The sequence below is a fragment of the Euleptes europaea genome, chromosome 7 (genome assembly GCF_029931775.1).
Source record: "Euleptes europaea isolate rEulEur1 chromosome 7, rEulEur1.hap1, whole genome shotgun sequence".
Classification (NCBI taxonomy): Eukaryota; Metazoa; Chordata; class Lepidosauria; order Squamata; family Sphaerodactylidae; genus Euleptes; species Euleptes europaea.
The window spans coordinates 54,108,931-54,135,149 of NC_079318.1; the positions used below are offsets into that span (position 1 = coordinate 54,108,931).

At 40.0% G+C, this 26,219-nt stretch overlaps 1 protein-coding gene across 4 annotated transcripts in view; it reads right to left on the reverse strand.

Annotated features, from left to right (window-relative positions):
• Positions 1–26,219, reverse strand: part of SYT14 (synaptotagmin 14) — an 83,042-nt gene that overhangs the window by 45,383 nt on the left and 11,440 nt on the right. For 2 of the 4 annotated variants that reach the window (XM_056852963.1, XM_056852962.1), the window contains exons 2-4: positions 25,610–25,657; positions 9,654–9,818; positions 5,386–5,604 (exon numbers count right to left, since the gene is read on the reverse strand). In XM_056852963.1, coding sequence (XP_056708941.1) covers positions 5,386–5,604; positions 9,654–9,818; positions 25,610–25,657 — 432 coding nt within the window. Of the gene's footprint in view, positions 1–5,385; positions 5,605–6,824; positions 7,837–9,653; positions 9,819–25,609; positions 25,658–26,219 lie in introns of those variants that run through there. The other 2 variants (XM_056852961.1, XM_056852960.1) reach the window with 1 other exon arrangement.

A 26,219-nucleotide genomic window follows, 5' to 3' on the forward strand; every position in this document is an offset into this window, starting at 1 on the left:
CCCAAAATTAGGGAAAAATTAGGCACCTGCGTATAAGCCGAGGGTCGGCTTATACAACGCCCCTGCCCCGGGTCACCCTCCCGCTCGGGCCCTCCAGACCCACCCCGACCCCAGCGCCACCCCCTCCCGGGCCCTCCAGTCCCACCCCAACCCTAGTGCCACCCTAGGGGGGAGGGGGAAGAGCCCCTGAACCCCCTACTCACCGGGAGAGGCAGGAGGATGAGGCCCGCTGATCAGCTGGAGGCGGCGGCGGGGCCCTGCCTGCGCGCAGGAAGGCCCCGCTGGCCGCTCCCAGGCCGCAGGGAAGGCGCGAGGGCCGGCAGCGGTGGCAGCGGCAGCAAGTTCCCCCTCCCTCCCCATCTACCTTATTGACCCGCGTATAAACCGGGTTGGGTTTTTTCAGCCCATTTTTTGGCCTGAAAAACTCGGCTTATACGCGAGTATATACGGTAGTTAACACATTAGCTAACACGTAACACATAAGGCCCTTCGTGGCCTTAGCCCCTCTTATTTTCGGGATTTGCTGTGTAGTCTACAGCAATGATTACTGTAGGTATCACCTGTTTTTATTGCATCATCTACCTTGCAATCTACTTCCTGTAGATTGCTTATAGTAAACTTCTGCCTTAGTTTGATGTTTGCATTGTTCTCTAATTTTGTAACCCTAGTCCTATTGCAGTATTCATTTATTGTCTTACACTAGAAAAGAGCAAGAGTCGAGTAGCACCTTAAAGACTAACCACATTTCTGGCAGGGTGTGAGCTTTCATGAGCCCAAGCTCACTTCACGAAAGCTCATACCCTGCCAGAAATTTTGTTAGTCTTTAAGGTGCCACTGGACTCTTGCTCATTTCTACTTTTATTGACAGACTAACATGGCTACCCATCATGATTGTCTTACACTGTCTGACTGCACTGCTTTATATCCTGTAATCCGTCCTGAGCCTTAGCAAGAAAGGTGGACTATAAATAAATAAAATAAACTATGCTTGCTTAGAAGACTGGAATAGGAAACACGTTTTCAAAACTGCAAACATGATATAAAATCACAGCAGAGAAAGATCAATGAAATACAGGTACCATGTTTTTCTCATCATGACTGCTAATACCATGAGGTAAACATGACATCTGAAAACCTGATGGAAGCTTAAAATAGACAAGTATTTGTGAAAACCTAAAGAATTCAAAGGAGCAATTTATTTCTCATCCAACATCTTCCTACATTTTTTGTACACAAATGGAGCAATTATCTATTCTTTTGTGTTTGTATTTATAGTTTCATAAAGCTACACAGTCTGTATCAACTAAAACCCTTAGTTTTAAGGCTGCAGTGACACTTTTCTAAAACCCAAATGTGTTTTTCAACATAATTTATGCTGAATGACTAAAATACTTCTTGATGTTGGAAGGCTAAAACGTTCTTCACTTCTACTCTAAGACAGAAACTTCAAATGTTCACTATATTATTTCTCTAAACATTCATGAAGTGGCTGGTAGTGTATGTTAGTTTCTTTCATGGCCTGCTGGTTCCTGTTTTCTCTGCCACTAAAGTCCTAGGATGTTCAGAATTCGCTCTTTCACGGATCAGACGCAACCATGAACATTCTTCATTAAGTTTTCCTGCATGCAAAGCAAATGTATTTGTAATACATTTTAATAAGGCTTGAAATGTTTCTTATTTTCTAAATAAGCCTAAATATATTTACTCTGGTGCTTCTAACATAAGAGAATCAATTCCAAAAATACATCAGCAACCAATTTATACTAAAAAGAATCTTGTTATGTGAATGGTCTGGTGGCATGAGCAGTTTACAGTAGAGCTATGAATTCCCGTGAAACTCACGGGTTCACTTTCATAAAAAGATTAAACCAACTGCAAATTTTCTTTTTCTGGAAGAGGCTCCATTAGCACATGTGAACTCTCCATTCTGACACTACACTGCTCGTATTAGTAGACGGCTGGTGTGAGCAGATTTTCAGTCAAGTTGGCCTCAGGCATATTGTCAGAATGGCAGGGCCGGATTAAGACCTTTAGAGGCCCTAAGCACTTAAAAGATTTTGGTGCCCCCATATATATGTGAAAAAACAACAATTATATTAAATTATTTAATAATTAAAAATAAAAAACAATATATTGAGCGTAGTGTGATTATTCTCAGTTCCCACTTTTTCTCCATCCTGTTTTTTTAAAGGATAGGAGTAAATGTTGTGATGTGCAAGGGTTTTTTGTGTGTTTTTTGAGCCACTGTATGTATGTATTTTTTTTTCATTTAATGTGGGGGCCCTTTTTTGCGGACCCTGGTTCAGCTGCATCATTTGCAGTTTTGCACCATATGGTCCATGGTAAATCCGGCAATGGAAAATTTCTGTGGTGCCCCCCTTTCCTTGATGCCCTAAGCACGTGCTTCTTTTGCTTAATGGTTAATCCAGCCCTGCAGAGTGGTGAAGAGGAAGAGAGAGAATCATTCACACAGTCAGAGCTTTACTGTCTGTTTGCACCCCACCCCCTCAAAAAAACACCTCTGTTGCTAAACAACTTGTCTAGTGGCTGGTAGCAAAAACAGAAGTGAAGGGATGCCAGGTCAGCATCCACACAAAACTGAATGTTGTTCTATAGTCTGGAATTATTTGTAAGTGGACTTTCCTATGTGGCCAAGACAATCCAATGGCAAATGACTGCTATTGTGCCATGATAGCACAATATTGTATGATTTGTGGATTCAGCCCTGGGCCCAATAAGAGGACACTAGAAACATATTGCAGTGTGCAACTGTTGGCTGGAGTTTGCAGATGATTGGTATAAAAAGAAGGAAAACTCTTTTTAAGACTGCAGCTCTAAACACACTTAACTGACATTCCACTGAAACTTCCAAGTAGAAGTTCTCATCCAGTTTACTGGAGTTTTTTAGCCAGGGCCCCCTTTCAGGCAAAAGTAGAAATTGGCCTACCAGAAAAGCAATGGGCAACTCCTAGTAACAGTTACCTCTCCTAGCACATAATCCTCTTGCACTTGAAATGGCAGCTGGGGAATACTATCTCATCAGAACTGGCCCAGGGCTGCCAATTTCTGACCCTAGCAGATAGCAGCTTAACAGAGATAATATTGAGGAAAAGAGGAGAAAGTTGAAGTTTTCAAATAATCAGGAATATAGTTCAGCTTTCTAATCAGTATTCCTGTGACCTGCCTGGAACAATATGAACATCCAAGTAAGAACAGATCTAGAATGACCACCTTAAACCCACATTACCAAGTCACACTGCTTTCTCATCATCACCCTTGAATGGATTCAGCTTTAGTAGGACCACATCCAACCTTTATTTCAGCAAAACATCAAGTAAGCATAGAATGAGAATGAATGAAAAAGTAAGAGGAGCTGTGAAGGAATTCCAGAAGACTTCACAGTAAACTAGGGAGATGATAGCTGCTCATCTACCAGTACTCCACAAGGAAAGAGCAGGACAATTCAATTGTGTGTTTTTTCCCTGTGGAAATCAATTAGTCAAAATATTCCTGTTATGAGGACACCTACGCTTCAAGACATCGAAAACTGCTAAAGAATTTAACTGAATGTATATATTTGCTTTGAAAGTCATTAAGGCCTGCAGTGAATTTAATTACACCCCAAAGTATGACATTTATTGAAGTATACAAAACTAGTGATGCCGATGAAACTTGCAGTTACATGGTTGGGAATAAGAATCTGCCTAATTTTAATGCTTGCATATATTATAAGGTAAATGTAATACTGCTGAAAAATTCTAAATTATCCTGTTACGTCAAACAAGCTTCACGCATATAGAATGTGCTGTTAACACTTTTTTTCTGTCCAAGTAACAGGCACTAATTGCAGCACCAACAGAGCTAAATAAATGTTCATTTTTAAGTTCTTCTGTACACTGGGAAAAATCCAGAGATGTTCCGGAGCCTTGGCAAAAAGAAGCTGTGCAATCCTTGAGCTTGTCTGCCCAAATGTTGGAAAGTTTTCCAGCCACACAGCTAATAGCATATATAAAAAGGTGATGATATCCTTGCCATTATTCAACCATGAGTAAAGTGGAGCCCAAGCTTACCGGGCACTTCAGAAAGGCAAGTAATGATGCTTGCCTTAAAGGGTGACATAACATCCACCACGAGTGTACACGGAATATAAGAGACTTTCCCAAATGCCTGTTGGTGAAGCTCTTTATAGAAAAAGGAAGAGTAGAAAGACCAGGAAATTCCATGGTGATCAAGTAAGAGAATGACTTCTTGTCTTCTTTTTTCTTCTCTTTTGAAATTAATGGAGGGGTCTGATTTTTATTTTTTAAATTTAGGTTTGGATCCTAACATTTCAGTCTATTGGTTCCTGGGTGTTCCTTCAGTGCATGGTGCTTTTTGATCAAGCAAAACATTCTTGCATCAATGCAAGAGCACCTGGGCACACATCAGATACAAATAAATGGGTTTCCACTTCATATCACAATAATATCTCAGCAGGGCATCTGCCCAATGTATGTCCTAATAAAGGTACCCAATACTGTTCAAATAATTAGCCATTTCTGTCTTCAGTGTTTATCTAAAAATAAACTCACAAGGGAAAAATATATACAAAACTCTGAACAATATTTCTGAAATATGAATGTTCTAGATTCCAAATGGCTATAGGATTTTAAGTGGACATATTTTCCTAATTGATCCATAGTAGGGTCAAAAAATGCACTATTAGGGAACCACCCTAAACAGCTCAACTTGGCAGTAAGTCCCATCTTATTCACTGGGGCTTGCTCCCAGGAAAATGTCCTTACAACTGCAGCTTTAGAATTGTTAGTATATGAAACAATGAATTCTTAACTATTCCAGTAATCAAAACATCCACTTCCAGAGCTAATACAGATATACTGCCTCATTTATGATCTGAGAACTACTATAAACCCACAACTTCACACATCAGCTTGTGAAAATATTTTGTTACATTTCTAATATTGAGGTAAAAAATGCTTGGGTTGGATTCAGACTAAATTTTTCTATAAGTGGTATGAAACTTTTCTGCCTTCACCATCCCACTACATCTCACTGAGGTCTATGAAATGCTGCTGCTATGGAATGATATTGGGGGAGGGGGTGTTTGCAGTGCAAAGGGAGAATCAGTGGAAATTGCCAATTTGGCCTGGATCCAACCCCTTGGAAGCACCACTATTTTGTGTATAGAGCAATCTGAAAGCAAAAGGGGTTTTTTTAAGTCCAATATTTTGTCAATGATTCTTAATTGCTTCAAAAGGCATGTTCATGATTTTAGATGATACCGATGGCTTTAGAATTTCTGTCTTGCAACTGTAACACCACTATAATTCCATTGGATAAATATGAATGAATATGAAGTAAAAACTATTGTAAATTATGCCATACCTTCATCTATTGAGCCTTCGCTACTGTACCCATCATACTCTGCAGACAGAGGACTATATTTTTGTCTGGTTTCCCAAATATAGTTTTTCTGTTGTCTATTATCTCCAGCTGGTGGCCTTGAATTTTGAGTTCTGGACAAGGCTTCATGGTATTTACCCAGTGCCTCATCTTCACTTTCAGATGATGAACCATGCTGCTCTTTATTTATGTATGAATTATCTATATGAAAAAGAAGTTAAACAAGACAACATATGATACCACAAGGAAGAGTGCTGAATTATAATGGGTAACACTTTCAAGTATTAATGCATTTTCAAGTGTCAATGCAGATATTTCATATTAGGCACCAGGTCAAATTTCAAATGGGTACAGCATCACAATTAACTGGAAAACAATAAGGCTTTTAAAGAGGTACATTTTAAAAAAATGTTTAATTTCAGTTGTAACTCACTGAGATCATGGAAGGTGTTTTTCTTACCACATAGGAGAAGGGAAAGGGAGACAAAGCAATATCCTATCACTCAAGTTTCTCTGATTTTTCAAAGAACATGAGGTTCACGGAATAATGAAGCTCTTCTGCAACCTGATAAGAATGTCTATCCAGTCATTTACTTGGTGTATGTTGGATTAAGAGCCCCATGTTAACATTCATTTCCATGTAAATCTGTAAAGTTTGAATTAACTTGGATTTACAGCTTCACTAGCTTTATATTATGCTTATGACTAATTTTTAGTATACAATGAAAATGTTTTACCTTTTTTTTAGAACTCATGCAAGAAAAGAAAAAAACTTCAAAAGGAGCATCTACCATGAAAATACTACACTTATCTCACTGACACTTGATGATCTATCTATTTAGTTTGTGTATCTCACTGCATATAGAATGTGTAATCTTGTTTAATCTATGGAGCCTTATAAATCACATAAAATAAAAATAATAGAAAGAAAAAAGTTGTTATTTCTCTGTACTACAAGATCTATATCCCTCAAAACATATTAGAATTACAGATATTATTTCTCATAAATCTACTTTTGATCTCAGTAACCCAACATATCCTGATCGACTAAAATGGTGAATGAATTTATGCAAACATTTGGCTTTCAAGAGCTCATCTACAAAAACAGTCTTTGTAATCCAACATAAACCATACAGATATTCAGCAAACTCAGAAAACAGCAGGAAAAATGAAAAAGGTAGTTGAATAATAGCTATTCAAAAATGATTAGCATCAATCAGGACAGAGTAATATTTCATAGCTTTTAAATAAGTATAATTTGGAAAATCAAATTTCAAAGAAAATAATATACATGTTTTCCACACACAGTTTTGTTTTATAGATTTACATAAATGAAATCTATAAAATACTTTGGAAAAGAAGTATGTAGTAAAAGATCCAGGAAAGGTCAAACTGATTAAATATGATACAAGACACCTCACCTTTGGCTGGTGTCTTCTTACTACTCACTTCCTTAGAAAAACTTTCTGATTCCTTACGCTTTTGCTTTGCACCTTCCTTAGAAAGAGTAGACTGTCTGGGGTATTCAGAAAATGTTTTCGGTTTCTTTGATTTTACTTCATGAACACCATGTACTATTTTAGACCTTGGTTCTGGCAATTTTGATGTTTGCATTTCATTTGCTTCCCGATTCTTTGATACAATACTCTGTGCTTCTTTGGCATCCGTGAAATCAACTTCAGGTGATCTTTTTTTAATTTTCCTCTGCAACAGGTCCTTAGATTGTTCTAGCTCCGCATGCAGTTTCTTACTAGGTTTTTCATGAAGGGATTCTGCAGTTCTACATGTACCATAGTTCTCACCAATATCTTTTGGCAATGTATTATTTTCCAAGTACTTATTTCCTGTTTGTCTTTTGTGTATAACATGTTTTATTGAATTATTCATTTCCCTATATTCTTCTGAATCATTAAGTTCATTAGGTTCTACGGCATTCAAAGGTCTTTGGGTTTTGCCTATGTTATGATGGGTTTCTCCTCTACCATACATACCCCATTTTAAAGAATCAGACTGTTTGTGTTTCTCTTCTGCATCAAACTTCTTTTCTTTCATATACTTTTCTATATCGTTATTTGTTCTATTTTCCTCTTTACCCACTTCAGATTTATCTTCCTGTGTTTTAGCTGTTTCATCTGTTCGAAGACTGTTGATCATATTTGTTACCTGCTCTGTAACTGAATCAGCTACAGTATAGCTTACGTCTCCAACAGCACTGGTTAGATCATCTACAGCATTGCTGAGTGTATCAACCAAAGAAGACACAGAAGGAAGGTTCAGATTTTGCTGTAAATTTTTGAAAAATGCCATGTTTTTATTGTTTACTAATAACAATATTTTAGAAGCAACAGATGTTCTGTTTTCTGAATGTGTCACTCCTCAGGTTCAGTGATGTTTATTTAGTTTTGCTGTCCTGTATCCTATCATTTAAACGAAGGATTCAGTGTGTTAGTTCTTTTCTTGATTCTGTTACTTTAAATCAACTACACAAAATGTCCTCTAGAAAAATCCAGAATCAATTATATTTTTGCAATGTTACATTAAAGCTCATCATGAACTAACCATTTCAAAAGTGGCTATTTAAAATATTATATGAAAAGAGGGACATTTTAGACCACACTTGCAGTCTGGAATCAATTATTTTATACGATCTTTCCAATGTTATAGTAGAACTCATTCTCAGCTAACCAAAACAAAATTATTTAAAATGCTGTATGGAAAGTGGGACATTTTATCCTACACCTGCAAAGAAAAATACATTTTGAATAAATGTATTTATTCTATAAATAAATAGAAATTGTGTAACAACTGAATAGTATCTGCTCAACATCATGTATTCTATATTCTCTTTCCTAATAACCACATATACAGTTTGCTTCAATATGGATTTGTTCATAACTGCTTGTTCATGCAGACTGTAAATATTTTATAGCCATCCGCCACAATCAATACGGGCAGAGCAATCCTGAGTGGGGGGGGGGTAGTTAGGGGACGCCCAGGGATGGCGCAGCTGCACCACCTCCTGAGAGGCTTCTTGGCCCAAAATTAAAAAAAGAAAAAGGACGATCCGCACACACACACACACACATGAAACTTTCCCCATTGAGTTATTTTGCAGGCACAAGTAGCTACCTGCAAAAAGGGGCGTTCCTGGGCCAATAGAGCTGTCCTAGGAATGCCCTGGGAATGCCCCATCGATGCCAGTGCAAGGCCTTTTGCAAGAAAAACGCTGCTATAGTGCCAGCACCCAAGGCTCACGCTGCTGCGCAGCTCTCCAGAGCCAGCATAAGTACTGCTGCGCTGGCATCCGTGCCCACTTAGCCGGCACAAGTGGCACTTCCACTGGTGTAGGGGGTCACACCAGCTCCCAAGCAACTCCCCCCCTCAGGATTGCTTGGTTAAGCACAGTCAAATGAATAGACTTAAGCTTGCTTAACTCTACACCAAGCTGCAGACACTGAATGTCACCCAGTTCTGTTGAAACTATTTGGCATCTTGCCATTATGTTCAATACAGAATGGACTGAACCCACAGTAGAACAAAAAGGCCATTTAGCCAAGTATTAATTTTAGGAATAGCTAATAAGTCTCTCCCTTATATTTGGGGAAATTCAATTGCCCCAGTGTATACTACATATTAATAAAAAGGTGGTCATCTAATTATTCTTAACTTTTTTCTTAACAAGATTTGGGAAGGCTCAAACTATTTGTTTCTTTCTACTATGAAAATTTTAAATCCTGACCTTAATTAAACAATTCCCATCATATATCTAATAGTAATTGGTGGTCTTCTTCTGCAGATTAAAAAAACATTTGTAGAACAATTTGAAAGCTAAAAATAGAGAGGTAACACCCCCAAATCCCACCAAAATGTAGTGAGAACACATGTGCATGTGTAGAGGTTGCAAAAAGAAACCAACCAATATCTCGAGTGGCCAACAATTTAGTGGGTTGCGGGGAGCAGCAAATTGTCATGGGATCAAGGGGGAGAAAAAACAGGGAGATGGGCCTACTGAGCACAGGAAGAGGAGAGGAAATGGGAGCTGTCAGGGGGGATAGGATTTCCCTTCTTCCACGAGTCCTCACAGTTCCCTCACATGTAAAAATATATTTCTGACTAACCATCACACATAATATTAGTACTTTATAGATTTTCTTATTCAGGTCAAATTATTATACTTTCATAACATTATTCATATGACATTGCACACTAAGGACTAACAATCCCTTACACAAATTTTTTTTGATACTTACAAAGTTTGTCCTGTGAATTTTTTCTTGTACTGTATCGTGAACTGAGGTCTGGGAAGCTGCCAACATTTTCAAAACACATCTTCTTGTTAATATACAGAAAAAGAATCAGCAACAGGATAATAAACACTCCGACTGCTGAGAGAAATCCAACTGCCTCTGGAGATACTAGAAGAAGCACAAACAATTATCAAAGTGTAACGCCTACAAATTTCAAATAATCAGATTATTAATCAGTACTTACATCCAACCTCAAATTTAAATGCAAGTACGTAACAGGCTAGAACAACAATATTGAAAAGGACCCTTACTCTGCATCTATACCAGATGTGCTGCATATAAATTCTATCAACACATTAGAGAGAAATAAACTGAAATTAATAAAAGAAAGTGTGAGTTTGCTTTCCCAAATATCATTTATGAAACACTGAAGCAGATGTTTCTAAATCTTCCATTTTAGCTTCAAAATGAAATTCCTTCCCTTAATATCTGAAGTACTGAAATCAGCAATCAATTAATAGTTATCAACAGTGATTAACTAACAGCACAATCATGGGGGGGGGACTCAGGGAGCCGACTGACCTTTACAATGACGTACTTCCAAGATAAGGGCTCTGCTGTTCTCAGCAGCCCCTCAGCAGCCGCTCATCAGCACAACCAAGGCATAGGCCCCTGCGCCAGCGTGGTTGTGGGCAGCTCTGGGGGCATGGCCAGTTACTCGGCTCCCTCAGCCCTTTCAGCCTGGGAACACCCCCATCAAAAGCATAAAGTTTTGCCAACAAAAAACAAAGCATAGCCAATGTGGGGAATTATCGCACAATTAGTCTTTTTTCTGTAGTGGGTACCGTATCTACTCGAGTATAAGCCGAGTTTTTTAGCCATGATTTTTGGCTTAAAAAACTCACCTCGGCTTATACTCGGGTCAGTACGGTAATTCGCCTGCCGGGCCCTCTCCCAGCGCGCTCCCGCTGGCCAGCTGATGGGCGCGCTGTCCCGCCTTCTCCCCCCCACCCCACCCGATCGTGCCTTCTGCACGGTAGCGGCGGTTTCTTCCCCCCTTCCCCCCCACCCAATCGCGCCTTTTGCGCAGCGGCGGCGGTTTCTTCCCACCCCACCCTTTTGCGCCCCCCCACCCAATCCGCCTTTTGCGCAATCGTTGCACCTTCTGCGTGGTCGTTGCGCCTTTTGCGCGATCGTTGCACCTTTTACGCGATCGTTGCACCTTTTGCGCAATCACGCCTTCTGCTGGGCAGCGGCGGTTTCTTCCCCCCCACCTCCCCCATCCCCCCCACCTCACCCGGGCCGGTCCTCCCGCTTGCCAGCTGACCCTGTGGGGCCTCCTGCGCGCAGGGAGGGGGCCGCCACCACCGCCTGCCTGCGCGCCTGGAGCCCGGTCAGGTAAGCCTGCGGGGGGGGGAGGGGGTGCATTTTCCCCTCGGCTTATACGTGGGTGCCTAATATTTCCCCATTTTTGGGGTGAAATTAGGCACCTCGGCTTATCCTCGGGTCGGCTTATACCCGAGTATATATGGGTAAGTTGTATGCATCCTATCTGTTAAATAGATTATCCAGTTGGATAACAGAAAATTCTACACTGGTACCCAAGCAAGCAGGCTTTTGGTCAGGTTATTCTACATTGGACCACTGCTTTATACTCTCCCCTCTTATTAAAAAAATATACATCACCTTCTAATGGATCAATATATGTTGCTTTTATGGATTTAAAGATGGCCTTTGTCTCGGTCCCAAGAAATAGACTATGGTAGAAACATAGCAGCTACGGTATCGAAGCTTGCCTACTCTGGCTCATTTGCTCATTATATGAAACATCTGAAGTGTGAGTACAAATCAACAAACAGGGACTGTTGTCTGACTCATTTAAATTGCATAGAGGGGTTAGGCAAGGATGCGTTTTGGCATCCTCCCTGTTCAGTCTTTATATAAATGATCTCCCTGACAGGCTTAGGTTGTCAAATTCACAAGAACCTGTGCTAGCAAACTCCCCTATTTCTACTCTTATGTACACTTTTCCAGAGGTGGACAATATATTCCTTCTGCTATTATGCTCTTTGGAGCAAAAACAGTTACCCAGCTTCTTTATGATGTTCCTTTGTGGGCCGCTTTGGTAGGCAAGCATCTTGATGCTATTCTGCACAGGTTTCTAAGAAAGTTGCTGGGTGCTCCTTAGTGCGTGGCAAGGATTGCTATTAGAGCTCAGTTGTGGATTCGTTCCCTGGAGGCAAAAGTGTGGCTTTAATCTTCAGCTATCAATTAAAATTACTCTTTGCTCTTCCTGAGGGTAGCCTTCTAAGTTTGCCCTCTTGTTATGACTGTTCAATAACACATCCACGTGAACGAGCCAGCTTTGAGTGGTGATTAGAATGCGAGACTAGGATCTGGAAGACTGAGGTGGGTCTTCCTGCTGACACCTCCACAGAGGAGCAGGAGGTGGAGGAACTCAGTCCCAGCCTGGGCAGATCAGAGGAGCAGTAGCAGTCAGAAACTGTGGCACCATGCCCTCATCTCTCCAGCTCAGGAACTCAAGCAATGCCTAAAACCTAGCAACTGTCAGCCTCACCTTTAGGGTCGCTGGAGCCTTTGGAACAAAGGAGGAGGCATTTACAAAGGAAATTCCAGGAGAGACAGAGAAGAGCAAGATTGCTGGCTCAGCATAGATCAACCCCTGATAGCAGCACTGAGGTAATGCAGGGCTGATGAATTACACCTGGATTGGAATGTGGAACAACCTAATTAAATACAGCTGGCTTGTCTGCCCCAGCAAGATAATTTCCTATGTAAGCAGCCAGCAAACAGAGGTTAGCAAGGGAGCAATGTGTCACCACCCCTTGTGTTCCTGCCTTTGTATCTGTGATGTACTTCAGACTCTCAATGAACCTGACACTTCTGGACCGGACCTGACAACACCTTTTGGATTTGCCTTCTCCTGCTTTGACACTTTGGACTCAGAATTATCTGTGTTTGACCTTGGACTGCATCCACTGACTATGTCTCCCATCTCCTGCCATAGCTAGCTTCCTGACTCTGGGCAGAAACCCAGATTCAAATCCCCTCATGCCATGAAAGACAGCTCGGTGGGCCAGTTGCATACTCTCAGCCTAACTTATGTCACAGGATTGTTGTGGGCATAAAATAGAGGAGAAAAGAAATATGGGTCTCCAAAGTGGGGTATAAATGACGTTAACAATAGTAAATAAAGCTGAAGGCTGGGGGGGGGAGAGAGATAAAAGAAAAATTAGTTGGAGAGTGGGAAGAAGAGAAGGAAGCAAGAAAAGGAGAGAGGATATGGGAGCTGCCAGGAGGAGATAAAATGAAATATAGCGTAGGGAAGGGGATACAGGGGGAAATGAACTGACCCCTGCAAGTCCTTGTGGATTTCTGGCTTGTATTAAACTAATAAGCAAACAAGCTGTGCTCAAAGGTAAACATTATGCCATCCGTTCAGTCTTTTGTAGATACTCGGTATCTAAGGACATTTTTGTGAGAATGCAGCAATTAATACCTTACTAAAGAGCGAAACTTTAGCTTCAGCTAGACTGATTAATTATTCATTGACTTTAATGCCAATGTGAGTCTTTGGAAATTATCTGTCTTGTATCAATTTGCATACATGAACTCATCTTTTAAAAGACTATAAACAAGCTGAATATAGCACCTGAAAAGACATGTCTTTACTCTGATAGCTTTATAAAAATCCATGATATACTAAACAAGAAAAAATGCACTGGGCAGTATTTGATTACCCTATTTGAGGGTCACATTCAATGCCATAGACTATGCTGTATTTATATAATATTAAGCATTTAATGTCTCATAAATAAAATATTGAGCAGCACTATTTCCTGGCCAGAAAGTAACCGTAAGCCTCATCAAATTCATTTCAAGATATTTATCACAATTATACAGAAGAAATATGTCATTCGAAATATATCTAAAGTTAAATCCTAATTAATATGTTAATTGCATCCTGAGAAGTATTAAAACAGACATGGGACTATGGATTCTTAGAATTGTTCTAACTGGATTGGGCACTTTTGTTCAAAGTACTTAGTGCATGGTTATAATCTGTGTATGTTTTATCTTGTGAGTTTATGTAATGAAAGGAATTTATTTGTTCAGCACAGAATAAAAGATAAAAGAAATGCACTGAAATTAATATCATAATTCACTGTCAATATGAAACCACACTACTACTACTAATGGACTTACCGGGCATAAACTATACAAAGAATAGTATTCTAAACACACTGTATTAAATTTTACTATGTTATGCTACACTTTCCAAACTTAAAAATAAAACGTCCCTTCTTTAGAACAGTTTTCCATGTCAGACATTCTTACTGTTAATTGAAAATGCTCTAAAAGCATTCTATGTAAATGCTCTAAAAGCATTTTCAATTAACACTTATTTTTTCTAATAGAGATTAACACTGTTAATGTCATCATGTTGACATCTGCATATAGAATAATAAAAGACCAGTTTTAATCAAAATTTGTAAACTTTTACTTTACTTACATATGATGTTGTACTGGTAAGTGCCCGGTGGTGGATGACACAATCTATTTATCTCACTGCATGTCAGCGGCAGTTTAATTATTTAAGTCATCAATGCAATAGTATCTGCCTTGCATACAAACTAAATCAGCATGGGCTTGATCTGAAACCCTTGTGAATCCACGAAGGTATTCACATTTTGAAAGTCTATTCAATATGAAAAGAATGTTTTTATTACGTTGCATTGACGACGTTAGATAATTGTACTTAATGTACAGAACAACGCACTCCACAAAATTAAGCCAATGCAATTATTTCATCTCAATTTTGGGGGAAAATCCCAAATCCTAGCAATCTTAAGCCAAATATGGCTATGATGTATGGCACTAGTGGCACTATTTACCGGTAGTTCTTGGGAGTAACTTGCAGTAACTGTACTGCTTTTATTTTGTCCAATTTCAAAAGCTTTGGAGCTTTAAAGATTCACAGGTACAGCTACTTGGGGGTAAGTTCTACTGAAGTCAATGACACTCGCTTTTAAGTAAATACGCATAAAATAATTCTACCTTCCTTACTGAAGTTGCAAGTGTAAGAAGGTGCTCATAAGTAAGCTGCATTCCTGTGCCTGAATACTTGCCTGATTCAAAGGGGAGTTGGGCATCTCTGAGCCTGTGTTCCCCAGGTGAAAAGGGGGGCTTTTTGCTTAAGAATATCGACACAAGTACCTGTTCTTTTAAAATTACAAATAAAAAAGATTCTCTGCCCTGGACTCAAGGGCAGACTTTGGGCTTATCATCAAGTCCAGTGGATCACTAAGGCTTCCATATGCCCTGGATATTTTGGTTTGCCGCAATTCAAGGCATGTCATTTAAAGCCTGCAGGCCTCAATTCTTAACTGTCTTTTTTTAAAGTACATGTCGACATTATCATTGTCATAATATAATAGAAAATATACAGGAAATTATATACCTTAACACATCGTAAGAAGCAAGCCTGTTTTTACCTTTCAGTATTTTAGCTATCACTTCTCCGCTGATTATCCTTGCACTAGCTTTTGTCACCCCTTCTGTTTCAGCTCTTGTTTCCCTGCTGGACTTCTCTCTTTTTTCCATCTCCCTTCAGTACTTATTTATAATATGTATTGTCTGCCTTTCTCAAAACAGTCTTATTTCTTTCATTTCTCTATGTTTCTGAATTGCCTCAGTTCCCCTATATACATAATTGCTGGGGGGGGGGGGGCATGGTACTGAATGCAATTCTTACATTTTAAAATGAGAAGCTGTGAGACTCCTAAATAAGTGCCTCTTATTCTATGATAAGAGGCACTTACACTGGCGGCGGGGGCAGCTCCGTCAGTGCCTGAACATGCAGCACCCGTATGGGGGGGGGGGGGCATTCCCGGGGCAAAGCTGACGTTAGTCAGCTTTCACAGCCCTTCCAGGCCGGGAACACCCCCTCCAGGAACAGTGTTGCTGAGCCAGGTTTTTCCAAGAGCAGCCTCACTGTTCGCAATGGGGGGGGGGGGGGAAATGCCCCATTTTTTCTTTTTTAAATTTAAAAAGGCTTTTTGCAGCCTTTTGGAGGCTGGGGGACCTCTTTGGAGGTGCCGTGGTGGCACCTTGGCCATGCCGTCCCCGGCCACCGATAGGCTCAGGAATTGGCTGTAAAAGCTTACATTTTGTAAACTGCAGCCAAGCGCATCCCCCCTTCTTTGCAGTAGCCCTTCTGTGGGGTTCAGTAGAGGGGAGAGGATTGCCATCACTCCTCAACAGCTTCTTTCACTAGTCTGCTCAGCTCAGTACACTGTGCTATCACAGTCTGTTGCAGTATTTAATAACTTTAGACACATTGGAGAAGCACTTTGCCTTGTACATACATTTAAAGTAGAACTGTATTCAGTGCACACGCAGCAAGTGATTAGAGAAGCTGTACCTGCAGAATTTCTGCTGGGACAGTCACTACAATTGCTGCTGTGGTGGGGGAACACAAAAGCCTTTGTGGACATGTTGGGCAAAAATGCATGGCTTGTGTAGCTTGTGACTGGGAAAGGAGGATTTGTTGAATTTGTGTTTGAACACACCCTCAAGCCTAATGTCTAGCTGATAGGCTACATAGCTATGGCCAGGAATATAGGGGAACAGTTGCTGGTCTTGACCAAACAGATCATGGAGGAAATTTCTGCAGGCCAAAAACAGAGCTGGCCTAATCTCTCAGCTAAACATGCCAAACAGGGAGCTCCAGACTAGAATAGCCTTGGAGAGGGTAAGAGGGGTAAGAGGAGGTCAGGAAGGCCCCCATTCTCATGGCTTTCCACAAACTATGTAAAACTGAGTTATTTGAGAGGGCTTTTCTACACAGGCAACAGAGTCACACTGTACTAAATGTTTCACAAAGTTACTTGGATAAATTATTAGGGACAGGGGTCTATACTACGATGTATAGCTTGCTGAAACTAGGATCCTACTATGTGATTTTTGCATAATTTAATGTGCCATGTTAATATGAATTTCTTCAGTTCAGTTTTAAGACCTAGTTGGTTCTACAACCCTAATTCCTATTGCATTGTTCATTGACTGTCCCATTCTGTCAATTGTATTGACTCACTGTGTTGTAATCCAATTTGAGTCGGTTGTGAGAAAGGAAGGATACAAATAATGTATATAAAAATGAATAATAAAATATTCTTGAATACCTTCTTAAAATATATAAAGGTATTCAAGTATAGATAATTTTGTCAGGTGTTTGAAGTTATAAGATTATTAGGTAGCCAAGAATGTGTGCCTTATCAAGTGAGACTGCTAGCTATTGTTGGAATATAATTTTAAAAACCTATAAATATGGGAGTCTGAAATGATTAGGAGGTTCTTCTTAGAAGAGGCTCCTCGCTTGTGACCAGCTTATCTTTTGTAAAACATTTTCATGGACTCTATCATTAACACGTTTATAACCCACCTTTCCTCTTTGTTCAAGGCAACTTACAATAATAGTTAAATATTGTGGTGCTGCGGGGTGCACCTTTTGCTCCCTTCTGCACCTCGGTTGGCACAGAGTTTGCCGCTAAAGCCCTTGAGGCCTGAGCGGGGGGGGGGGTGTTTTCTCGGCCTCAGACCATTCAGAGGGAGAGTCTGAGCTCTCCTCCTCTGAGGTTGCCAGGGTGTTGGGCCTTCCCTCAGCCTGGCAGCCTGCCCTCCTCGCTGGCCTCCACCCCAATGCTTCATAGAGGGCTCTGGCCGGTTACACCCTGGCCCCTCCCTCAACTTCGCCCCCTCCGGCTCCTCCCCCCCAAGCCATAAAATGCCTTCTGCGGGCCCAGGTTCTCTTGCTTCAGAGAGTCACATGGGGCCTCCAGGCTTGCCGTCGGCCCAGCAGAGCCCTCCCACTCATCAGCTGTTGGTCAGGGATGGGGATGACGCTGGCAGCACGAAGTGAAGACGACGGGCATGCGGCTTCCGCCCCATCTCTTCTAGCCAGCTGCAGCTCGCTGCAGAAGGGGCAGGGGCAGCTTTGCCTGCCGCTCCTGTGGAGGCTTGCTATGGCAGGGGCTTATTCCTGGGCCCAGCAGCCTTCTTTGGCCCCATCTCCAGCCGGTGAGCCCCGGGTGAGTACGGCCCAGGTGACCAGGTGGGCAGGCGCCGCGGGACAAACATATTTCACGTTAAGAATAAAATAACAAACCACAAATCTCTACCTCCCTCCCCCTTTAAATGTAATTGCTCTTCTTTAATTATTTATGTAGCAGTAATGGATGGTATAATTTTCTTTAGTCAGTGCTAAAGATGTAAATGGCTTTGTTGCAACCAAAGGATAAAATGGATGCAATGATTCTCTAATAGTACTACTTGTCTACTATACCCATAACAAACCAAAAAGGTTGCTGAGGTGTACCTCTTGCTAGGAATTAAATCATCTTATATAGGAAAGATAACTAGATTCCTACGGCTCTTTAAGTGCTCATCTATCTCTGAATCAGGCCTAACCAGAGTCATCCAGAACACCATGCTGCATAGAGTACTGGATGACTAATTTGTAGCTGAGTATAATACCATTGTACAACTTCTTTACTGTTTACATGATGCAGAAATTAAGCTATGGTTTACTATTTCCATACTTTTTTTGGATATACAGGACTCTTGACAGAACTTTCAAGAACCCCAAACTCAGAGAATGGTGCATATATTTACAGTTTTGTTTGGGGTTACTATTGTCCTCCCTTAGGTTGGGAAATGAAGGAAATATACAAAACTCTGTTAACGTTCTTATTCACCAAGATGCAATGGATATTTTATATACAACATTCTTCTTACACCACAGTATTCATTGTAACGTTTTTGACAATTTCATGAATTAGCCATTAGATGGCACTATAGACCAACTAAATAACAGTTTCCAAGCCTATACTTAACAAGGAGCAAAAATAACACAAATAATGGAACAGATCCACCTAAAGTTGTGCTTTTAAATCCTATGGATTACCGTATGTTTTCATGTATAAGATGGCCTTTTTTCTTAAAAACTTAGCCCCAAAATTAGGGGGGTTATCTTATACAGGGAAGGTGGCTGCTCTTTCCCCTCTCTCTTTCCCCGATCAGCTGTTGGGCGGGGAAAGAGAGCGAGCAGCCAAAGAGTCCCGTGCCCTGGCTGGCCGGCGACTGGTTTGAACACCGGATGCTGGCCGGCCAGGGGACAAGACTCTTCTGCTGGCTCTCTCATCTTATACATGGGGGCGTCTTATAGACGGAAAAATACGGTGTGTGTGTGTGTGTGTGTGTGTGTGTGTGTGTGTGTGTGTGTGTATATATATATATATATATATATATATATATATATATATATATATATAGAGAGAGAGAGAGAGAGAGAGAGAGAGAGAGAGAGAGAGAGAGATCAGCATTTGCAGAACTGTCCCATTGAAATCAGGACATTAACATGGTCCAGGTATGGCTGGACCATACCTGTATTTCCCAGCATAGTGAGACTAAGCCCTAATTATATCATAATAATGCTACTTTACTAAAGTTCTCATCCAGTGTTCCAATCCCATATAAAGCCTCATGTTCATTAAAACAAAATTCAAGGTGGAAATAGCCACGATTTATGACCACAACCAAATGAAAACATCCAATGAAGCCATGCTTGCTACTGCTTAATCAAAGAACTGCAGAGACTGCATCAAACAGGATCCTTCTTATTCTGATATTTCTAACATTCTGATATATTCTGATACATTCTTCTATTTCAACTGGAACTAAAACTGGCTTAATCCATGAATTGTAGTCACTTTGAGATATGGGTTAAATTCACTGTCTTGTAAATACAGATCAGGATGGATTAAGTTACATCTTAACAAAGTCTGCAAACAAAGTACAGCTCTCATAAAAATAGCCAGATGATTGAAACAACGGAATTGTTCCATAACCAATGATTGTTAAGGGAATCCACTAGACTGAGTACCTTGTAACTAAATCAGGGGTCCCCATGGTGCCCACTGACACCTTTTCTGGCACCTGTCAAGTGTTTCGAGGAAGTGGGTGGGGCTAGGTAAGGCTTTTGTCCAGCAAGGTTTCTGATTGACTGTTGGAGATTTGATTGGCTGCGCAGGTTTTTTTTAACATTGCCCTGGAAGCAGCTGCCACTACAGCACAAGGATGTGGCAATCATTTTTTGGCTGATTCTACCTTCTGTGGCAGCCATTTTGTTGCTGCGCCTACCATGCCATGACAGAATTCTAAATGTGCCCGCAGGCTCAAAAAGTTTGGGACCCTTGAACTAAAGCATCTCTGCAATGTTCTTTGAAAACTTCCCAGGAAGGCGCTTTTACAATTCTTTCACATAGTTCGTTTTTCCACTGTTTAACATTTTTACACCTTTTTAATAACATTTTGATATTTTTTATACTTTCCAAAGCGTTACCTTTTACATTTTCTGAAACAATAAATTTTGTTATAACACAACCAAACTCATAGTATTTAGTTTATTATATTCAGGGCTAATTTCCATATTGTGGAGTACACAGTTTGAATCTGAGTTCCCTACCTAATGTACTGCATAATGTTGAAATCAGCCTTTAAACAAACATACTTCCTATGGGATTCATCTAATGTACAGTTTCTATATAAATTACTTTAATGTTATATAATTTCAGAATTGCTGTTTGGGTTTTATCCTAAAACAAAGAGCAACCTCTACTCTTCATAAATCTAAAGCAAGAGCTCAATACTAAAAGTTAACTGCTTTTTTGTTTTACTTTTGAGCTATGTTACCTATATCAAAGGTGGTTGTGAAGTTCTTTAGCATCCTTCGTATTCTCATGTGCTCTAACTACAACCAGCAGAAGTTCTAAAAACTAGATGAAAAGGGGAAGAAATTGAGTTACACTTTTTATTACAAAGCCCATACTTTTTAATGAAGATGTACACCAAGTTAATTCCTTTCCCTAACATTAAGTCTGGTTCTGCCAAAGAATGGATACTTGAATAACAACAACTAAAAGAAGACATAATTTACATTAGTATATGACAGTGATTACATATAGGTCGTAACTATCAACTAATGGCTAATACCCCTTTGGGAGTTAGATACTCAAGAATGTAGTGATTCTCCAATTAGAGGCAGTCTTGGATGAAAAAGATTATCTAGACTCATCTCAATCTGGACCCTAGTCTGGTTTTGGTAGCAAAATAGCCATTTCCACCTTAATAGAAACCTTTACAAGAAAGTGAAGGGGGGTATGCATACCTACTCCTTCATCTAGGCCTCTTGGCAGTTTTCAACACTATTAACCATGGTATTCTCAACTAATCTGAGCTGGTGATCAAAGCCACCTTGTTCTAATGATTCCATTCCAGAAGATGGCACAAGGAGATAGCTGCTTGATTCTGTGACATCTTTGTTATGGAGTCCCACAAGGTTCAGTCCTATCTCCAGTGCTGGGAGAGGTCACCCAGAGATTTGGAGTGAAAACCCATCATTTAGCTCTGCTTGTCTCTTATCAGGTGGGCCTTGGTCATCCTGAATGAGTGACTGGTGGTTATAATGGGTAGGATCAGGGCCAATAAAGCTCAGTTCGGGGAACAGTGAGGTGCTTTTGGTCAATGATACAGTAAATAAAGGATTGTGGAGTCAGCCTGACCTAAAAAGGGTGGCATGCCAGCTAAAGGAGCTGGGTCATATCCTGGGGATGTTATCCTTGCTCTGATCACATTCAAGTTAGATTACTGTAATGTGCTGTGTGGAACTGCTTCTCTATCTAGAAACTTCAATTGGTTATTAAAAGGCACAAACTACAGAGCATTTTAAGAGTTATATTCGCTACAATTTTGTTTCCAGGCATAATCTGAAATGTTCAAATCTTAAATATTCAACAGTCTCTGCACAAGGTATGGGCTACCTACCTCTGTACCAATTTGCTTACAAGATCAGTATCCCAAAACCTACTCTGTTTGTCCTATCATCTGAAAGATTTAGGGGGCAATCAAAGACAGGGTGGAGTGGGGGCACCTCAGTTGTGAAGTGCCCTTTCAACAGAGGTTTTTCAGTCATCTAGCCTGGCATTCTTTAGGCACTGGATGAAAGCAATTTTAATTCCCTAGGCTTTCTGATAACATTGTTTTTACCTGCTGTTGTTTTACCACGGTTTTACTGGTTGTTTTTACTGTCAAATTTTATAAATTTTACTGTAACAGGCTTCATGCTTGACAGGAGGAAAATCAGCTAATAACCTCCCTAAATAAATAACTAGATAAAAAGAAGAGTTTATGTTAGCTTAAAGAATTAGAATGGCTACTGTTATGTAAACATAAAACCAAGTACGAATATTGATTATATTTCCTAATACTTATAGTATTCCTTAAAACTCTATGTATACATTAATTTTCTATTAATATAGACTTTTCTGATTAGTTTGCCCATTTGTGAGGTTTTACACTGAAACAATGAGAAAAGATATAGCTCAAAACATATACCAGATTATACTTCACTCATGCATAGTGGAAACTGTCTAGACCTGTGTCTGCTATTCAAAATCTCCCCTCCCTGAGAGGCCTACAGGTTCCAAAACTGGAGGGAGAACAAGAAAACGCCTTGTTGTGATACATGAATGGTCAGAGTATTCATTCAGTTTCTATTCTCAGCTTTAAAACGAGAAGAATAAATAATTTAATGTTGCTATGCATGCTTAGCTGGAAGCTGAATACAATGAGATTGATTTACAAGTAAATATGAATAGGACTAGGCTGCATATGAAGTAACAAGTGAGTCCTAGAGCTCTGTAGCCCAGTATTTTCTCCAAAACTATGCTATTGTTACATTACGGTTATGTTATGGAGACATCTATTTATAACATTACATGTAAATACATGTATATGATAAACTCTGCTACAATATGTGAAGCAATTTACATTTCAAGATTTATGTTGGTTATGGCTTGTATAATGATGATGGGTCCTAAAAAGAGACTTGCATGCAGATGCAGCCAGGTTATCTTTGTGGAAGATAATTTCTTGAACTTTACAGCCCTTGTCTCACTGCTGAATTACTTCTTCAGGGAAAGCAGCAGAACTCTGGCCCCAGCTACCAACAGTCACAGTATATTGCAACAGGTGATGCCAGGGTAACAGTTGAAGAGAGCTGCACCAATACAGAGTCCAGGTAGAGAAGGGGAAAGATGCAGAGGGAAAATATATTTTATTTATAGCTATAGATAAAACAGGGAGATTCTGGCTTAAATCCCCGTCAGACATGTTCACTGACTCATATATGCAGCTCTAACTCTATACACAGCTTTAAAGTTACCATGAGAATAAAGCAAGAGTCCAGTAGCACCTCAAAGATTAACAACATTTCCAGCAGGGTATGAGCTTTCGTGAGTCACAGCTCACTTCTTCAGAGCTGTGACTCACGAAAGCTCATACCCTGCCAGAACATTTGTTAGTCTTCAAGGTGCTACTGGACTCTTGCTCTTTTCTTGTTCTTTTCTACTATTACAAACAGACTAACACGACTATCCATTGTGATCAATCTCCATGAGAATTAAGTGGAAAAAGGGGAAAACATGTACACCACCTTAAGCTCCTTTGAGCAACAGAATGAAAGAATGAGAATGCATGTGCTGTGGCCTCATCCTGTGCATGGACTGTACTGGGTCATCATCTCTTTTCATGAAAGAGCAACCCTTATCCTGCTAACCACAAAAAAAAATCATTTTTGTAATCTCTTCTTACGGTCTTTCAGCAATGGTGCTACATGACATACAGTTTGTTCAGAATGTGGTAGCAAGGTCCCCTATTGTTGGATTTTAAAACTCAGATTACCCAAAGTCTAGAGACTTCTTCTAGAACCTCATCCTGGGGGTTTTCTGTGCTCACTGCTGCTTGGGGATCTCACCACGATGACTTAAGTAGGCAAATTCCAGAGTGTAAAATTTGCATCTTCAAATGTTCAGCATTCCTCACCTTTAAAAATATAATTGTCTGTAGGTGTTTCAGGACCCCGCAGTTGATTTCCCTTTATCTTTCATTACCTCCTTTTAAAAATGTATTTTAATATTTTATGTGATTAAAAAAAAAACTTTAAGTAAGCTCTGGATGTATTTTACTGTGCTCTAAATGTTGGGAGTAGCTAGTATTAATCATTATTAATACAGAACAAAGATTAACTTGTATTTATCCTTCATCTCATCAAAAGTTATCTGACAGATAAAACAATGTCTCACAAAAATTAGATGGTTCACTGCCATTTTACAAATGGAAATTCAACCAGTCGTGGAAAAATATTTCTCTAGCTTCAACGAGCATTATATAATCTTGATTTGATAAACAGTTAAAATGCTGCTGTCAAGATACATGCAGTAACAGAATGGAGGAAAGAATGTGTATTTGATTTCATAACATTCACATTTGGTCTTGTAACATCCAAAATAACCAGAGGAGGAGGAGGAGGAGGAGGAGGAGGAGGAGGAGGAGGAGGAGAAGGAGAAGGAGAAGGAGAGTTGGTTTTTAGATGCAGACTTTCTCTACCACTTAAATAAGATATCAAACCGGCTTACAATCACCTTCCCTTCCCCTCACCACAACAGACACCCTGTGAGGTAGGTGGGGCTGAGAGAGCTCTAAAGAGCTGTGACTAGCCCAAGGTCACCCAGCTGGCTTCATGTGTAGGAGTGGGGAAACCAACCCAGTTCACCAGATTAGCCTCCACCACTCATTTGCAGGAGTGGGGAATTACTCGGTTCTCCAGATTAGAGTCCACTGCTCCAAACCACCGCTCTTAACCACTACACCAAGAAGGCTCTCCTTACTCTTACTAATGCTTATATCATATATTTTACTCCATGTTCTTGGAGGTTTCTGGAAGCCTTCGAAACTGTTAAAACTATGCCTTTTTAATTATTTTTAGTGTATTAGGAATGGCCGGAATATTTCCAAAATTCTTTATTTGTAGCACGTTTCTCACTCTGCCTCCAAAGCAGTTGCACATTGGAATGTGGGCAATTGTTTTATTTTAATCTCTCAACATCTTTGTAAAATAAATTAGGCTGAGAGATGGAGAGTAACCTTAAGTTATATAGTGAATGTCATAGCTGGGTGGGGGTGTGCATCAAGGTCTTCTCAGTCCAATCTCAAGATTCTGTAAACTAGATCACACTGGCTATACAGGTCACATTAAGCCATGGATAAGTAAATTTAACTATAGTTCAGTATAATTTCTTAGCAGGCAGTAATCATTAGCATCAAACAAGGTTGAGAAATCATGATCTAAAGTAGGTTTGTGAAACCACGGTTTGGCATGATCTGAATAAACAAACTGTAAATATGGATGTTGCTCTTCTCCCAAAGTTCACTGCACCTAAAATGGAGAAACTGGACAGGGAGAACTTCTTCTTTATCTCCCATAAAACTGGAATTCAGGGGCAAAGTAATTTACCTGTATAATTCACTGTCAGTGGATGAAGTGATGGCCACAAGCACAGATAGCTTTAAAAGGGGATTAGAAAGATTCACGGAGCATAGGTCCACCAGTGACTGTTAGCTAAGATGACTAATGAGAACCTCCACATCCTGGGGCTGTAAACTTCTGAACACCAGTGACATCAGGCCTCAATGTCCCATTCGTTGGTCCTACAGAGCAACCGGCTGCCTCAGTATAAAATAGGATACTGGGCTAAGATAGACTACTGGTCTGAAGCTGCTCATCTATTATGTTCTCAGGTAAACTGGAATGCTAAGCAGACTGGAAATGAAAACAGACAAGCAGCTCCAAGCTTTGGTTTGCCTGTTACGATTGGAAGCCAAAAAAAAAAAAAAAGTAGTTTGACATGATGTCTGAACTCAGCTGCAGTGTGGTCAAACTATCTAGTACAGTTTTCTGTAGATTCATTTTCAACTTTCACTATAAATAAACAAATATTTTAAAATAGTAAATATTAAAAATGTATTTAAAGTCTGTTTACCTTTTCTAATGCAGATTAATTCGTGTACCCCACAGGTTCTTTCTCCACCTATTCATAAAAAGAAAATTAGGATGTGGAATAAATATATTATCAGCACAACTTCTTCTAAGAATGAACATGGTTCCACGCACATGAGAAGACTAGCAAAATGCAGCCACGCACAGGCATGGTTTCTGCATACGCAAGAGATGCCCTCCTCCCATGAAGATGGACATTAATTTGTTATTTTTTAAAAAAAAAGAAAAAATGGCCTGACAATTACCAAGCATACTTATTGCCCTTCAGGAGCCACAGAACTCTGAGAACAGTTCAGCACCAGTTAAAAGGAGAGAGGGGTGAAAACCAAGTGGAGCCGAAATTGGTCTAGTTAAACCTGAAGAATTTACTGCAGTATCCTAGAAGACTAGACTAATTTAGAGTCAGGGATGCATGTAATCAGTTGTGTATCTCTCACCCAGTTTTGATTCACCAACCCCTGACAATCTGCCATTTTTAAAGGGCTCTGAAAACTCTGAAGCTAAAGGAATTCTGTTAGATTAACAAAGTATGCCAGCTAGCTGCTAATCTAGCACCAAACCATAGTAATCAGGGCAACTGTACCATAGCGTTA